At 38.7% G+C, this 18596-nt stretch overlaps 2 protein-coding genes across 2 annotated transcripts in view; one reads left to right on the plus strand and one right to left on the minus strand.

The window, feature by feature from the left end:
- LOC139933983 (uncharacterized) overlaps positions 1-8132 on the plus strand; it is a 44971-nt gene extending 36839 nt beyond the window's left edge. Inside the window, exon 12 of the mRNA XM_071928233.1 lies at positions 464-8132. Within this exon, the coding sequence (XP_071784334.1) occupies positions 464-972 (509 nt within the window). The 3' untranslated portion in view covers positions 973-8132. The remainder of the gene's footprint in view (positions 1-463) is intronic.
- Positions 8133-10603: 2471 nt separating this feature from the next.
- LOC139933984 (uncharacterized) lies at positions 10604-15884 on the minus strand. The gene is made up of 2 exons (XM_071928235.1): positions 15546-15884; positions 10604-12941 (listed from the first exon to the last, which is right to left on the minus strand). Exon 2 carries the CDS (start codon positions 12773-12775, stop codon positions 11045-11047), a length of 1731 nt encoding a protein of 576 aa, XP_071784336.1. The 5' UTR covers positions 12776-12941; positions 15546-15884; the 3' UTR covers positions 10604-11044.
- Between the last annotated feature and the right edge of the window lie 2712 nt (positions 15885-18596).

Raw genomic sequence — 18596 nt, forward strand, 5'->3', positions numbered from 1 at the left:
TTTTTATAAAAAAATGTTTCTTACACTTCTGAAGGGGAATTGATGATATGTAAGTGCGTTTTTAATTCGTTGTGGCTTGGGACAGTCTCAACTTGAACAGGATAAAATTAAATGACAGGAATCTTATCATTTGGCTTGGGGGGGTCTTGTCAAATTTAATCCAGGGCAGGTATTCTAATAACATAACTCCAATGTCAGAACTGTCCCGTGAGATGTTGTTTTACTCGCCGAAAGGCACACAATTCTCCCTAGCACTAAAGACATGCCCTTTGCCAACGCATTTTACTGAGGTTCGACTGGTTTGACTGGTAGAAAACCTTGTGCCCTATTGCATTATCTGCTGGCTGTCCTGAACTTATTTTGACATTATCCCTTATTCTGACTGGGGGTCTAAAAGGCCTTCATTAGTGGAAGTTTTCGCTCATTCATTTCGGCTTTTCTTCATTCTTTCTTTCTGGTACAGGCAAACTCTCTTTAGTCTCACCAAAGGGCAGCTCTCACAACCTTCCCAAATCCACCTTGAATCAGAAACACAGCAACGCCCACCTGCACCATCGTTCCATCGCACAGCTCGCCACCCAGCAACACTTACAACAACAGCAGCAGCAGCAACAGCAACAAGCACTGCAGTTTCACCAGCTGCTCACCCCACAGCAGATATCCAATCTGGTCGCACAGGGCAAGCCGATGTCACTTAGCAGCGCCCTGATACCAGGTCTCTTCCAGAGCATTCCGACCCAGCCGGTAAACCCAGGTGCCCTCCAGGGCGGGTTAACCCTCGCCCCTGCTGTCGCAGCGGATCAGGGGGGCAAGGTCTTATCCCAATCAGCCGTCCTTCCTCAGGGTGCCATTGCACTGCACCTGCAGCAACCAGGAGCCGGGCAACCAATCAGATTGCAGGGTGGCGACCAATCACAGATGGGGATGAGTCAGGAGGAGGACAACAGGCAGGAGCTCAAGATGCAGCATTAAGCCAATCAAACGGTGCCTACGGACAGCGTTAACCAATCGTGAAGAGAGAGAGGGTATTTTGTGAATAAATTATTTTTTTGCCACGTTGTATTTAAATGAATGGAATCAGGGAACAGACGATATATATGTAGTCATTTATACTTGGATGTCTGTCGACATCTATGAAGGCTTTATATTATTTTTATAATGAATTTGCAATTAATATAAGAATAGTGACTGATTATTTCGCATGATTATTGATACTCAAAGAACAATTTGTGTGATGGAGAAAAAAAGAGAGAAAATTTCAACCTTTTTTTAGCACGGAATTAGAAAGGGTGAATATTTAAAGATGTACCGGTAATATTTTTAACCCAAATTTAGCCAGTTAATGGACTGGATCTTCCATTTTTTTCCCTTCCACGGGAGTATATTCTCGGCATTGCAGGAATCCTTTATCTTTGAGAGCAGTGCTGGCACAAAGAAACCATGACTTAACAAAGCCAATAGATCAAGGATTCTGTTTGAATCAACAAAATATTTTCTTTTTTGTTGGGGTGTGTTTGTATGCAAGGCAGTAAATAACAAATATTTGTTATAATGCAGCAACAAGTGCTACATAGGTATAGGCAGGAACAGCTCTTATGCACTATGAACATTCTGTTAAAGTTCTAAGTTTCTTAACTGCTTGAAGAGGATAAGTTATATGAGTGAAAATTGGGATTTTTCATTAACCACTTTGGATGCAACGTTTCTTGGATTCTGGCTTATGACAGAAGTTTTTTACCATCTGAAAAAACTGAAGAGCGCCCTCAATTGTTTGCTGCCAGTCTGATGGCTAATTATATAGTGTAGTGTGTACAGGCATGTACTTATTGTGCTATATCTTTCACCCTTACAAAAGGGGGGAGAATGTACAGGAAGTATTGCTCATAATGTCCCTATTTTTGGGTTGGTAATGCCTCGTAACCCTCGATTTCAGATTTTTTTACAAATGTGACATACAAGAATACACAGGCTGCCACCATTGGTTATCATTGTATTCAGCTCGGGTGCAGTTGTAATCCAAGCATTCTGATATTATCTCTATATATCTGAATCTGAATTCAATAGTCGGCAAAGCATCCCAATGGAAACATCGCACCAACTTTTTGTAGAGAAGACAATGAAGAAATTTCAGTTATAGCTGTGGGAAGGATTTCCCCTGTAAAAAAACCTATCTGGTCAGGATATGGACCGAAAAACTGAATCCAGATGTATGGCTCTGGTCCGGGTATCAAACCGGGTCCACAGAGTTGAAAAGGCATGGACAGAAACCACTCAGCCAACCTGACTCGGCTCAGGCCGAAGATTTTGTGATTCATGGTGCATGCCTACTCGTATTTTCTCACAAGAGAACAGCAAGTCCTAGTGCTAATTATGAAAACCTGTGTTGTCTTTCCTTTGTCAAGTCATGGTTTCATTGTCATTGTAGCGAATACTTTTTTTCAAAGGAAAACAATCACTCGAAGAAGCTCAAAAAAGTTGCAAAGGATAATACCTCGCATGGTCACAGAATATTTTTGTGGAATACCGTTGTGAGGCATTTAAGTGTAAGACTTTGACTTCAAACAAATCTTTTCATGAGGATAAGAAAGCTACCAACAGAGACTCGCGTAAGAGCAAGTTCTTCAAATCAAGGAATTTTGATTTGATTTTGTTGAATTTGTTGCGTTGTGGGTGTGTGTGTGTTACGGTGCCGTTCTTTGAGTATCAATAACAACACTGTATCCGTGTTCTACGTTTCTGTTCAGGAAGTCTTTGGTTAAATGATTATTGAGATATAATATATGTATATGTGTGCACTTCTTAAGACCTTCACCCAGTATCTCAGCATTGGATAATTATTATTATTAAAACAATAAATAAAATGAATTGACAAAATATGCAGTGAGATGTAATTCTCGGCAAGGATTAATTCAGAAAAAGAGGTTGCAAATTTTTGTAAATTTAAAATCTCCTTCTGATATAGAAAACTTTGCATGTCTAGCATTTGGTGAGCTCTTGATGAGCGCATCTTATCAACGCCATTTTTTACATTATGAATTGTGTTTTTTTGTATTGAATACTCAGTCATTCAGATGCAGGTTTTCTGTTGTGACTTGGTGTCACAATTTAGAAGTCTGTGACCGTTCACTGTTGACGAGACAATCTCAAATCAAATCAAATGAAATCAAGTAAATTCAAATCAACTAATTAATTCACAAATAGCACACACCCTGTTTTTATATTTAGATTCACCAGTTGCTTGAAGTGTCTTCAGTCCATATCATTTTTTGCCAAACCTTTTTATCCCAAACCTTTTATCCTAATCATTAAGTTATTTGTAAAACAGAAATACTTCAGTCTATTTTTAAAAGAACTCTCCTCTGGAATCGGTGTGAGGGCGCTCTTCAGAGCTCAACCTGTCTATATTAAAATGAATGAATCATTTTTCCCATAGAACTTGAGGGGTTTGAACGTTTTTTTTGTTTTGTTTTTAAGCACACCAATTTGCTTGGCCCAGAAATATCATGATTAGCAGATTAACAGGTTACCAGCCAAATTGTCGCTTAGTGTACCTTACTTGTGACTGATTCCCAGCCTTTTTTTTGCTCAGCAAATTCATTCGTTAAACAAGCTTAACCACTTAACAGCTTCGGGAATTCGGCCCAAGTCTCCATGTTGTGGAGCCACATAAATTTGTCGCGACAAGAACATGCTTAGCCTTGTTAACAATTGCCAGCGACATCTATGGTTTTCCGAGTGAATTTTCTGACTTGATAATCAAAATATTAATCCTGGGTCATATATAGCACTTATCACACCCCTAGAGGCATATCAAAGCGCTCATTATTTATGCTTCAACAGGATCGACAGAGCTATGTTTTGAATTTTAAGACGCCTTTGTTTATAGCACCTTCTAAAAGTTTACAAGGTGCTGCCGGCGCGCATTCAGCAGCCACGACCAGAAACACAGGGGCAAACTCCCTTTTCTTCGTGGGGAAGTGGGAGTACAGTGAACAGACCTACATATCATCATGGTTATTCCTTTTATTTGTTTTATTTGATGGCACTTGAAAAAAACTACGCAATTAATTTCTTTCTCTTTCAACAATTGGCCGTCAAGCAACAGCTCAAAAAGTCCAGTCACAAATTTTTGAATTCTTATTCTTGTGTCAGTGGGTGAAAACGATTTTTCATAAACTTGTCCAGGTCCTAAACTGTCTTTTTCCAGTGGGCTGGTAAATTATTGTCTTATGACATGTATGAAGAGAGACGATGCTAGAGAAATGAACTCGGGGGCCACTGAGGGAAAGACTTGGGCAGATGTCTTTGTTGCTTAGGCGGAGTTCAGAGCAAACAACCAACACCCAGAATATTTTCAAAATAACAATTCATTTCTTTGAAGTTCTCCCGCCTTCTTTGTTTGATTTCTTTTGCTGATGTTTCCCAGAATCGTCACATTGTTCCTGCCGTTGTTTTCTCACTGTATGTCAACGTAGTTCCTGATTCCATGATTGTTAACTTTATAAATCAACGATAAATTTTGATCATTTGAGAGATCAAAAACCAGTGTCATTTCTTGTGGGGAGAAGTGCACTTGTAAATTAAACACCCTTTCAAGGCGTACTATGTCATGATGCATAACATTTTTAGAAACTATTTATGAACCACTTTATTATTATTATTACAAACCACTTAAAAACAATTAATATTAATAGGTAAATGATTAATATAAAGAAATACAATTCTCTGCATTAAGTCCTCAGAAGTTGGATTTCTGTGTAGAACTATTTGTTTGTGTTTAAGAGAGAGGGAGAAGAAAGTAATGTTACCTTATCAGCACAAATAGTTGAACAATGAAAACACCACTGCAATAAATATTTTAAAATACATTTTTAGGTACATTGGTACAATAAATATTAACCAAAGACGACAAGTTTACCTCCTCCTGCTATTTCATGTTTTACTCACCCAGTCTGTTCATACTTAAAGGCAGTGGACATTATTGGTAATTATTCAAAATAATTTATTGGCACAAAACCTTACTTGGTAACGAGTAATGGGGAGAGGTTGATAGTATAAAACATTGTGAGAAACAGCTCCATCTGAAGTGACCTTGTTTTCGAGAAAGAAGTAATTTTCCACGAATGTGATTCGAGACCTCATATTTAGAATTTTAGGTCTCGAAATCAAGCATCTGAAAGCGCACAACTTTGTGTGCAGGGGTTTTTTCTTTCATTATTATCTCCAAACTTCGACGACCAATTGAGCTCAATTTTCACAGGTTTGTTATATTATGCATATGTTGAGATACAGCAAGTGAGGAGACTGGTCTTTGACAATTACCAATAGTGTCCAGTGTCTTTAAAATTAACTTCAAACATCTTCAAAAACAAAATCAGAAATCAGGAAGTTGTGTCATATAGTCTGAATGTATTAAAGACAGTGGGGTGGGTCTCACAAAGAGTCGAGACTAGTCTTATCTCGAGTTAGGGCGAGTTACTTGTCCTAACTTGGGACAAGCCTTAAGTTTTTAATATCTCCTAGCTAACTCTTTATTAAATCGACCTTGGACACTTTTGGGAATTGTCAAGGACCAGTCTCAAAAACTTTGTTACTCTAGAGGGAGCTGTTTTTCACAATGTTTTATACTATCAACAGCTCTACGTTGCTTGTTACCAAGTAATTTTTATGCTGATAATTATTTTGAGTAATTACCAATAGTGTCCACTGCCTTTAAGTCATGCCAATATGCTGCAAGGAGCTGCTTAGGCAAGTACATGTACTGGTTTTTGCTTCGCAAGCATCGGGGGAAAAATCAGGGCCCAATATAATGGCTCTGCTTACCGTAAGCACAGAAACAGCAGTTACAGAAGCAAGGAATTATGTGCGTACGGCAAGCGTGTTTCATGTGTAAGCAGGGAATTTTGGCTTGTGCGCGGGCGTATTCCATGTTACTAGGCATTCTTTGCCTACACAGCTAGCGCAGAAATTTGGCGCTTGCAAGCTGCGAATGGTAATTGTAAGCGCAGAATTCGGTGGTAAGCTGAACCATGAAATTGGGCCCAGGTGGTTCATTCTATATCTGTGGGTTGATCCCTGTAGATAAATAAAGAGGGAGTCTGTTTTTCTTTCAGCAATAAATCAAATTGGTACAGTTTTTTTTTTTTTTTCTCTGCATGTCTTGAAGGATGACACTTTTTTATTTGAACTTTAAACTTTGTTGTTGGTGTTTTAAGATTCAGCATTATCGTCACTTAATGATTTGACAAAATGATTTTTTTTCTTATTTTTTCAAATCAACAATGAACTTAACCTGCCTCTTTGACAGATTTCAGTCCGAGCTTTCAAATATTTGCAATGGAACCAGTTAACGGCAATGTACATTACATACAGTTTGGGGGAGGTAATCTGTGTGTGTGCTTTTTTTCAAGATGTCCACTGATTTACATTAAACTTACAGGGTTTGAAGATAATGATAGTGGAAAGCTTCCCTTCAAATATTACTAACTAAGGTTGTGTAATTTTTGAGAAATGAGTAAAACAAGTCACAAAATAGTTTTGGTCTCATGAGACCAAAATTATTTCAGCATGTAAAATCCCCTTGACCAGTTATGATATAATACCAAAACCATAGCATAACTGTTAATACATTCTTACATGCTAAAACTGAGACGAAATTGTTACTTTTACTCATTTCTCAAAAATTACAGCACCTCAGTAAGTAAAATTTCAAGGGAAGCTTTCTACTATCATAATCTTCAAACTGTATAAGTTTAATGTATATCTGTGGACATTGTGTTTTTTGTTAGGAAAAAGTACATATACCCTTAATGTATGCTTATCAAATTTGTGTGTCTTATGTCAGCCCATTTGCAGAGACACTTACTTATCAAGGTAATTTTCAAAGCAAACATTTTCAGGGAACCAGTCACGAGTAACACACAATATGTATACAATTGGCTGGTAAACTGTCTTAATAGCAAAGCAGGGTTGTTTTCTGTGCTAACGGCTTTATGAACTTGGGCCAAGCGGTTAAACATTGAATGTGATGCTTACAGCCCTATCTTCCTAGAGTGATTTAGAATCCTTCCTCACTCTAACAAAATCCAACACAATTATTTGTAACTCAACACTCAAAACTATTGGGAATGTGATTATGGTGGTGTATGCCCAATACCATTAGCCTTTTTGAGATATGGTGGACACCACAGTGTTTGGTTTGGTTTGGTTGTACATGTATACAGACAAATTCACCCAAACCTATAGTGTCATTTACAGATGAATTTACCCAAACCTAATAGTGCCATAGTATTGTGTCCAACATATTATCTCAAAAGTTACATGCAAACCAAGGTTGGAAAGCTTTGGGAAACCATAAATGCAAATCAAAAACAGATAGCCACAGTTTGTAACAAAGCTACACAAACATTCAAAAATAGTGTTGAGTTTGTTGGAAACAAACTTGTAATTAAAAGTTTCCACGAAATATCGAATTTGGACATAATATTGTTAATTGGTTTGATAGTTTTGCTTACAAATCGGCCGTACATGCCAACCAGTACGGTTTTATTTATCATTGAAAGAAAGGTCTTGTCCACCCTCATAATGACCCTTGACCCAAGCCGTTCAGAATAACTGAAACTATTTACCCTATTATAAGACCTAACTCCAAATCCCTGGAGACGTTGTATAAGACTCATTTCCAAGTTGTTTTATTTTGCTCACAAATTCTTGTCAACATTTTAACTAAACGTTGGTATCATCATTATTTCAATATATCTTAGAAGTATCAAGGTTCTATTTTTCCAGTTCTGTTTAACACCTGATACTTCTAACGTGTTTTCTAGTTTTATATTTCATATTGTATTGGCAATCTTAGTATCATAAGGTAGACTTTACCGAAGAGCTTCATTCATGACAACAATGTAAAGTCATAAACTGAAATTAATTTTGTTTGTTTAGTTTGTTATGCCTGTGGTTCTTGAAGTATTTAAGGTTCAAAACCCCCATGGCTTAAACCGGTATAACAATAGTTTAATGGCTAACTAAATATAAGCATTAAGTAGTGGTAAACTTGCATGAGACTTGCCTTTTGTTCTCTATTTTTATTTGAAAATAGCTCATCACTTTGGTAACTGAAACAAAAATTGCATAACAGGTTAAAAGTGAGTGTACACACTACCTTTTTGTGGAAGATTTAGTCGCACTTTCAGTCAAAACAATGTCCTGGGATATTATACAATGATTGGATGCATTGGGAGCACAATGTCATCAAATATAATCAAAATAATGATGAAATCTGGACTATTTCCCAAGTCTCTTGACTATTGGTAAAAGCCAAACTTTACCCAGTGATTTCCCATCATTTGGATGGAAAGTCAAGTTTGCTGCAATTCAATTAATAGTCATGGTTTATGTAAAAGAGTCAAACGAAATGGCATTTGATGTGTAGAATAGGATTAAAGACACTGGACACTATTGGTAATTGTCAAAGTCAGTCTTCTCACTTGCTGTATCTCAACATATTCATAAATCAACAAACCTGTGAAAATTTGAGCACAATTGGTCATCGAAGTTGCGAGATAATAATGAAAGAAAAAACGCTCTTGTCACGCGAAGTTGTGTGCTTTCAGATGCTTGATTTCCAAACCTCAAATTCTTAATCTGAGGTCTCGAAATCAAATTCGTGGAAAATTACTTTAGAGGGAGCTGTTTCTCACAATGTTTTATACTGTCAACTTCTCCCCATTACTAGTAAGCTTTTATGCTAATAATTATTTTGAGTAATTACCATTAGTGTCCACTGCCTTTAAGGAGAGAATCCACAAACAATCAGCATTCAGTGTGAAGGTTGTCAATATCTGTCTGATAAATGGACAACCATAGACCCTTCCTACCGCCTCTCCCCTTCACCTTCCATTGCCCTCCTCTCTTACGAATAATTCCAACAATTACTGTGGTTTAAACTGCATGTATGGACTTCAATCACTATATTGCCATCTTTAACCCAAATTAAGCTGGAAGTGATAAAGCAAGTTATTGTAGACCCAGTTGTCATTGTTGTTTTTTTAATTTTTGTTTTATAGGGAAGCGATCAAAAGCTGACTTTTCTTTGCCAAAATGAAATAAATAGGCTTTTAGGATGATGCCTCAATGTGAATGTGGAAATACATGCTCCATTGATTGATTGATTGATTGATTGATTGATTGATTGATTGATTGAACAGGTATGTCATGTATATGGGGAAATTAAATTCCTCATTTTACTGTACAAGGGTAACATCCAGCATTTAGTGATCAGTTTTTGTTTCAAAAATGTATTTCTTGTGTGCATTTTTAAAGTCTCATTTGAGGGTGGGTGGGGTTTTTGAGCTGGGGGAGAGCCTCCTGTTGCCCGCACTGTATTCTGTTAAAGCCACTAATATTAAATGTTAGGACTCCACAAAGACCTGATTATTGATAGAAGTATGTCTTTTCAATGATGAAATATTTGCATTTTATCTAATTAAGTTTTTCCCCACAGTTTGAAGCATATAAACGATGTATGTGGCAGTCACATGAAAAGGCCGGCCTTGCTACTTACACGTTGTAATGTTTTCAGTCGGTGCCACAACAAACCTTTATAGAATGTCCACTATGCAGAGATTCAAATCACCTTATAATAATTCCAGTGCATTAATTCTTCTCTAGCAATGGTTTAGTAATTTTGTACTTTATTTAAGAAGAACAAAGTTTGAAGTTACAGTTTTTCTTAGAGGTGTCTGGCGGTGAAGACAAATGCACCAACACAAATTGGGAAGAAAGAAAAGTATGTTTTGTGGAGCAATATTATGCTGTTACAAAATGACGGGCTGAAATTTGTCAGAAACGAAAAATATATCTGAATATTAACCGGTTATATCACATACATAATAGTTTTAAAACACTTTTCCACCGCAATTCACACAAGAATGGTCTGAAGTTTGTCTACGGATTTGTATGGATTGAATTTAGGTGAAGGTTTAATAACTTATAGTTTATTGTAATACGGTGAACATATTTCTTTTGTTGTTTTTTGTTAATGCACTGAATTTAGTCCAAACAGTCAAGGACTAGTGGTGCACGGACAGTTCAAGAAGTTTGTATTGTGTATATTATTGTTGAAAAAACTATTGGCACAAATTAGTTTTGTGTAATAATATGAAAATTTGTAAATGCCAAATGAATAAACAAATCTTATTATTGTACAGTGAAATAGAACTGGGTTGATGTTTATATTGTACTTTTTGTCAGGATTCGAAATAATTATTTTAAAGAATATTCACTCGAATGGGTTGACTATAGGTTATAAGTTTGATATTGGAATACATTTATAATGAATTCAATATACAAAATTGTTCGTCTTGACATGTTTGGAAACCCAAAAATTTGTAAAATAGACGTTTGTGAAGCTCTGCAGCTGACCTTTACGCTTAGCATATTTTACAATGCGCGCGCCAACACGAGTATGGCATCGCCGAACGCGCTTCAGCCAACCGGTTTTAAACAGCTCCAACTATGTCCATTAATCAGCCGTATTATACCCTATTGTTCAAAACTGTGTATTATATTGTTGAAAAAAAGGTTAGAGAAATATAAAATAACCAGAATCTATGTTTATTAGGTATTTAAAACAGCAGTCTCGTTTATTGTACTCATGTGGATCCAACTGTCAATCGGAGCCATAAAGTAGAACCGAACATTACAGCTTCGACCAATGCATTACGTATGACAAAATAGTAATCCACCAACAATGATTTTGCAATCAGCCCAAATCATACAAATTTGTTCAACAATCTGTGAGGTTTCGTCTGTAGACTTTTTTCACAGCTGAACTTTTAAAACAGATTTCGCAATAACTTTTTAGGAAACTGATACGCCACTGTAAATTTAGGACCTACAGTTTTTCCCTGCGCAAAAATGGTTACAATGAGGGTTTCCATATTGAACCAAATTACTGTAATTTACTGTTTAGGTCTTCTTTCTTAATATCCAGTTTTTCTTTCGATGTTTATTATGCTATATGTTGTTGTTTTACCTAGAAGCTTCATAAGCCCCATCTAGCGTGTAGTGGGTTACTCTGGTTGATTTTATGGCGAAGTTTCAGTGGATTGAGTATTTTCCAATTAGGAGTTGGCGTTCCGTAATTTTGGTTAAATTCCAGTGGTCTTTGTCCGGCCATTTTCTGTCTCATAACTTTGAATGTTGTCCGGACGTTTTCCTCTTTGTCTTTTAACATTCTCTCTCGATTTGAGCCCTTCAGCGGTCGCCTAACCGACAGGAAACTATCGGACTCTGTCAAGGCGGATTTGGGTGCTTCCACGTTATCGAATTCACGGAGGAAGTCCGAGGGGCTTGGCGACGGCGGGCGGACAGCTTGCCGTCGACTACGGCTCCACAAGCGGGGGCTGTCCGCCGGCATGAACAGTGGAGATACGGTAGGTTTACCTCTTACCGTCCGGTAGTAATCATCAATGGTGTATTCGTCGTCGACACGACTCCCCCGTCTGTATGCTTTATTGTGGAAGATACAGTCTGGTTCCTTGCATTGCTGCTCTACCGGTTCCGCCGATGGTCCTGATCCGTCTTTCAGCAGGCTGTTCTTATGCATGATTCCGGCACCTAGACTTTCATCCGCAACAATTCCATGGTCGCTTTCGTCACCAGCAGGAAACAGAAACGAAACTGCTTTTTTAAGTTTTCTAGCCGGGGGACCACCACGCCTTCGTCGATTGCTGTTGAGCCCCACGTTTGCAAAGAAGTTACCGTCTGCCAAATTAACACCCTTTTTATCAGTATCTGGTTCGTGTATGCGTTGGGATAGTTTGTCATAAATCAAACCACTTGTTTCACCTCGAGTCCGATTTTGTCCGACTGCTTGGTCCGTTTCTCTTACTCGTGGGTTTCTAGTTTGGTGGATATTTCCAACCTCTTGTTGACGACCGCGTGTTGCCTTCGGTTGTCTTGTACGCGGAATACGCCTGAATCCTTTGTCGACGTCATCGGGCCCAACTTTATCCAACCAACCAGAGCCAGTGGGAAAGCGTTTAGGCGGGAAGCCGCTGTCGCATTCGGGCGACGAGGGCGGTAAACTACCAAGACTGACGCTCTCGGCAGCACTAAAGTGGGATGAAGGCGAAGCGACGAACTGTTCGGACTTTCCTGGGGAGACAACCCGATGTCCTGGCTCAGTCCACGCTTCCTTCGAACCTACGGGACCATCTTCCCAAGATGAGGATTTCAAACTTGAATTGTTCCGGCAGTTCGGTGATCCCTTCGATTGTTTCGCTAATTTTGTTTTCGCGTTACTCCTTTTAGTTCGTGGTGTGACATCACTTTCCCGTCGCATCATGAAAGCATACAGGTCAAAGTTACTCGACCCTCGCCTCAAAGACGGGCGTGGGCCTCTCTTGAAATGGTCCGGCAAGACGAATGAAAATTCACTCTCAGTATTGGCACTCTTTGAACTGCTACCTCGTCGAGCGAGCTTCTGCTCTTTGGCCGCCTGTTTATCATAATTCAGTTTCTCCAAGACGTCCTCCTGCTCAGACACCTCTTTATCAATCTGTAAGATCCTCTTGATTTTCAAATCTTCCAAACTCTTGAAGAACTTGTTGAGCTGGCGTTCGTCCAGCTTCTGTGAGCGCACCGAGTGTTGCAGGGCGAGTTTGTGACTGGCTACTTTAATGTCCATTTGTTGATCCTTTGATTTGAACGGTGAAGCCCGAGACTTGTGACAAGGACGAGCCTGGTGAGAGGGTACCGGGTGAATGGCCATCTTGAAAGACTCTCTTAAACCTAATACTTAAAGGAGCGCCCTCGTCAATGAATTATCATCCAAGGTGGAGAAAGTTTATCCCTCGAGCGGTGGGACGTCTTTGTGCATTTTTATCTGCAAGTCCCAAACAGGCGTGACGTCATCTCCTACAGTTTGTAGAGAGCATCTGTTTAGAACAAGAGAAGAAAAGAAAAACGCCATTAATATCGTACTCACATTATGCTATCAATCAATACCACGGAATGGACTGTGTAACATTAATTTGTGTCATCAATCAATTTATCATTTTGAAAAGAAACTGTTTCAAATTGCTTGTTAAAGAATGATGTTGAATTCATTGAGCGGAAATTGCACGGCGGACGGGAGCAGGTGAGAAGTGTTGCCTGCCGGCACATGTGTTATTAAGTCTTGTGTAAAGTTGTGTTTCAACTAGAAGACACAGCTTGACATTTTTATATCGGTTGATGTGCTTTTCATCATAATATGACGGCTAAATTCTGCACGATGTGAAAGCATGTCTGGAGGGATATTCTTTTAGCAACACAAATATTGATATTTTTTGTCAGGAGTCATTTGATTGTTCACGACATTCTTCTTTGTGCCCCCCAACCCAAGGAAGTTTTAAAAAATGCCCTGATTTTTTTGGTTAAGGATTCCCGCTTTTTTAAATCGATTAAGAAGAACAAAAATCACAATTGAAAACACTTCGGCCGTGGCAATATCGTGACATGTCGTAACGCAAAAAAACAATTGCCTTTCGGACACCCGACAAAATAACCTTGTTCATCTATAATTTATTTGTAATTTTTTTTAAGGTTTAAAATAATTTCATCATGCACCTACTTTAAAACTTGTGATGACTCGCACCTATTTCCATCTAACTGTAAAACTATTATATGTCTATCCTTTACAAAGTGTTGATCTGATCTTTATCCATTTCTCACATGCTCCTGCACAATTCCAGATTAGGTTTGTTGATGCAATTTAAGAGCAAATCCTCCTTACAGTTGTGTGGAGGTGCATAAACTCGGAAGCCTAAGAGCCGTTGATTCTTAAAAAGTTCTGAAAGTGGATTAAAATAATCGTCTTCAATGATGTTTCCCCTTTGTGACACACGGGGCCTTCTAAGACTCATCCCTCCTCCATGGGATGTTCGAAAAAGAAAGGAGTAAAGCTGATTAAAAACTAGGGCGACATTTTCATGATTGGGCCTCTATATGTTTTAACCAGAATGTATATATATGTATATAAAACAATACTAATGAGATGTTTGGCCTAATTCACCAACAGAAATTCGTGATGATAACTCACTTCTTTTGTTAATGGGGGGGGGGGGGGAATTAATAAAATCGGGCATAGGGCCTACTTCTAATCTGTAAACACATAACACTCAGTAACAAACTCAGCTCCAAGTTTCGTTCCCAAAGTAACGCCATTAGCACCCATTTTTTAATCTCTTATTTACCAACAACATTCAATAAAAGAGGGTAAATTATGTAGTTACGTTCTCACCTATGGTATGTCGGTATAAAATGTGACCCACTAAAAAAGGGTCATATTTACACATAGACACCACATAAATTTGGTTGACAACTGAGATTACGAACTTTGTTGACAAGAGGCCAAACGACAGTTCGACAAATTACCAGATAGCTTTGTGTGTTAGGAGGGGTCGTGGATAGCTACTTCATGGTCACCCAGCAACAGTTACACAGTCATGCAGTGTAATTCTGTATGTACCTGTACATGTACAGTGGTGGGCCAGAAGCATCTCTACTCGTGATCGGACAGACGTTTAGTTTTTTTACCAAACATAACAAAAAGGTTTTGCGCGAATGGCGTCGTATATACGTTGACGGTGCATTGGGTAAACACGTTTAGGAACCAGATCTCAAAGCAGAGGTATTGATATAGACAAACTTTTGTGTAAATTGGGGTTGCGGCCCCGGATAGAAAACAAAATAAAACGGTATGGAAGGAATTAATCCAGACCAGACTCAGACGCATAAACGGCAACAGTAGACCAGAGAGTGAACCAATTTCAAAAGAAAAAAAAAGAAAAAAAAGAATAAAACAAAACAAACAAAGGCATTCAACTGAAACTAAATATAAAGATGAAGAAAGAATGAACCCATGTTTGACAATTATTATCAATGGAAATACAAACTATGGAGGTCCGCCAAACCTTTGAACACCAATTATAATCGTTAAAATTGCCTAATGCCGCACTGTGAGCTATAGTTATACATCTGTGCAGAGAGGCGCACTTGAACAAAAATACATCCTGTATAATTATAATTCACAGTTTCTCATCGAAAAATGACATAACCAATCAAAACATGGTGCGGACATGGGGTGGAGTCCACCCCTATCCCACTCAGAACCCTCGAATCTCAAGTGAGTAGGAAAATATATTCGATACCCCTCAAAACTATCTTTACCCAGCCCCCTGAAAATGTTCTAGTTAACACTGCATAGAAATGTTAGTTGCAATAAAAACATGTGAGAATAATAACAGCTAGGACAAACTTATCCTTATGTATCTGATGTTTCAATTAAGAATGACACGTTCAAATTTAAACGTGATTCTCTATTCTTTAAGTAGGTAAATCATGAACAAAAATCATAGAAGAGATGTTTGGTGTGAGAAGAGCCGACTTGGTTAATTTTGTCAGCCCATGGATGGGTGAGCACAAGCCTCAGTTCTCTATTCAAAAAAATAACACTTTCTCCAAATAAATTGATCTAAACTTATAAACGAAATACTTACACAGAATTGCAGCGGATCCTTTCTTCGTGTCGTCTGGAATTTTGTTCAAAGTTTTACCACATGTCGATTTGGACCGTCATTTCAAAGTATTAGAGACGCAAACAAAATCCCCGTCTGCTTTACGTGATTGTTGTCATGCTGCACAAGCCAGACCTTCTACCTAAAGAAACAGCCTTTTGTCTTCCACGCGGGTCATAATATAACTTATTGTTTCTGCCAAGTTCAGCTGTCACAGTGGTTTGATTTATCTCAAACGAAACGTCTGTCAAAAATGAAACAACTTCAAAGTTAGCAGTTGTTTTTAATGTTATTATTCTCGATCTCTGGCCGACACAATGAGGCGTGCGTGCATGTGTACGAGATCGGTCGTCGGCCAACACACCATACCCGTCTCACGCACACGGGTACATGCGCACTCGCAGTTCGGAAGCTTAGGCCACACAACTACTGGTCGTCAAGGCAATGACCCCGCCCAAGTTAAAGGAGGTGAGACATTACCTCCCTTGTTCCTTCCTCCATGGTTAGACCATGGGGGTAGACAAAATTGTAACAAAGTGACCATGCATTATCCCGATTCCACAATACTCGAATCACATGTTGTAATTATCACATGTTGTAATTAATTGTTCTTACACAGTAACGTTTATTGACTTCAAATTGTTAAACAGTAGGCATACATCACGTCAGACTTCATAACAACAACTAGGCCTACAATGTGTAAAAATGCCTTTACGAGGCCACATAAATTTAAAAGCAAAGTTAACAAGTATCAAATGAAAATCAAGAAACCGAAGATAATGTGATAGTACATCATTCTGGAAGGGTTTTTCTGTCACTGTGTCGTTTTTCAAAATGGGAGACTTGTACTTTAATATACTCCTACTTAGTGACAAAGCGAAATGCTCGTTAATAATAAATAAGTTGGGCCTCGTTAAAAGTTATACACCCGTCCCGCAAACACAACACACAGTTCAATAAGATTGATTTGTCATTCTTGTCTGATGTTTGCTCTGTATATATAATGACAATTGGATAGAACCTGATGTGATCGATATTTAACTGTGACTTTTGGTATGTTTTACCACCCCTACAGCTCCTTGTTCTCCAGACAGTACATTCCCCCTCTTCACGGGTGCTTCGTGGATGGGTAGCCCTGGAACCAATTTTTCTGCGTTACGAAATTGCCACTGTCGGTAGTGCTTTTCAATGGGGAAATTTGTTTCTAAATCGACTCCAAAAAAGGAATCCTTAAAAAACATCAGGACAAAATGTTGAGGATGGCAATTCTAATGTGCAGAACAACAACAAAATGTGCCTGGAAGACGAAGTTTCAATGTTCGTTCCTAATTCTGTAGGCCCACCTTACAAAAAAAAAAACCTCACACCTTTACTGTCCTATTTTTAAATTGGTACACGATGTTTCATCACCAGTTTTTGTTTGAGAGGCACAAAGCTTATTGTTCCCGCGGGTGGGTTTAGGGGAAGTCGATCACAGGACAAAGTAGTACCCGATCCAATTTGAGAGTCAACAGCCTTGCCCCACTCACTGTGTGTTGTTACAGCAAAGTGATGTTTTGTGAACGTGTTTGTTTTTTGCATGCCGATACTAATTTGTTGAGTTTCTCCAAACAGTTATGTGTCAGGTTAAACATCGCTCTGTTTTCTGTGATGGGTGTTTGCTCGAAGTAACCCGTTGGGAACAGGCAACATACTGATCTACTGTGATTCTTTAGGCATCCGAATGGGTTATTCAGGAAATTACGAATGATGAGAATTGTTAATTAAAAATACTGAAAGAGAGGCTTTGGGGATATACCCCCCCCCCTCATCCCTTGTTATGGTGTGGCCTAGTCTTGGTGCAAGACGTTTCTCCGGCGGTGAGTGGACTTATAAGTCAGGTGAGTCGTTGCGCGCGCTGTCGGTGAATTGGCCGCGGTGTGTGTGAAAAGGAAACGAGAAACGTATTGCACCAAGACTAGGTGTGGCCTTATCGTGCTCTCTAAAATGTAAAAGAGTGAAAAACACCACTCTTTACATTTTGAGTTGTCCCTCATTTTGGCTCTTTAAATAGAGTGGTGGTTATTTCACTCTTTTGTAGAGGGGTTTCACTCCAGGTTACAGAGTGAAAAGTCACTCCAAAAGATGCAAAATTCAATCTAAAAAGAGTGAAGTACCACTGAAAAAGAGTTGTCCCTCATATGGCTCTTCAAAAAAGAGTGGTGGTTATTTCACTCCCTTAGAGGGGTTTCACTCCAGGACAGAGTAAAAAAATCACTCAAACAGATGCAAATTCAATCTAAAAGAGTGGAGACCACTCGAAAAAGAGTTGTGACCCTCATATGGTTGTTCGTCTTCAAAGAGTGCTTTTTCACTCTTCAGCATTTAGGGAGTGGCCTAGGCTTGGGGTGTGGCGGGGGGGGGGGGGGGTTGTACAAATCTTAATATACAATCATTGACACTTTTGGAGCCCCTGTAAAGGGATTGTCGTCATGATCAACGGTAGGCATATGCACTGAACAATGTTGTAAGAAACATCATGGCACTCGGTGTATGTTTTGTTATACTGTAATTATCTATACCGTTTTACTGTTTTTATAATTATAGGAGCGCATTCAGCTCTTGGAGATCTCTCAATGCGCTTTATAAGATACATGACAACAAACAAAACACAAGCATCTATACCATTTATTAACCCAATTGTTTAAAATAACAAAATAAGTTTTTTGAAAAAAGGTATACGATAATGAGGTGTTGAGGAAATCCAGTGAGGAGAGAGTTCCATATTATTTTGTTTGCGGGTGGGCGGCTGGGTTACGAATTGTTGACTTTTATCCGTAGACTATAGATGGCATTAGTTGTGAAAATAAAAAGGAAATTGACGGCTCCTCCAATCATAGTTGTACACCTGTCCTGAACTGACCTGCTTGTGAAAAGCAATTTGTGATGTCGCAACAAATCTCTGGTGGCAACCAACCCATACATTAAGATGGATGAAGGTGATTAATTTGTGAAATCGTACCTTGGCCCGTCCCTTTCCCCCCGTAACTTATT

This window comes from Asterias amurensis, chromosome 2, assembly GCF_032118995.1.
Source record: "Asterias amurensis chromosome 2, ASM3211899v1".
Lineage (NCBI taxonomy): Eukaryota > Metazoa > Echinodermata > Asteroidea > Forcipulatida > Asteriidae > Asterias > Asterias amurensis.

Bases quoted from the DNA above. Each gene is read 5' to 3' on its own strand.
- LOC139933984 (XM_071928235.1), bottom strand. From the start codon at position 12,775: ATGGCCATTCACCCGGTACCCTCTCACCAGGCTCGTCCTTGTCACAAG.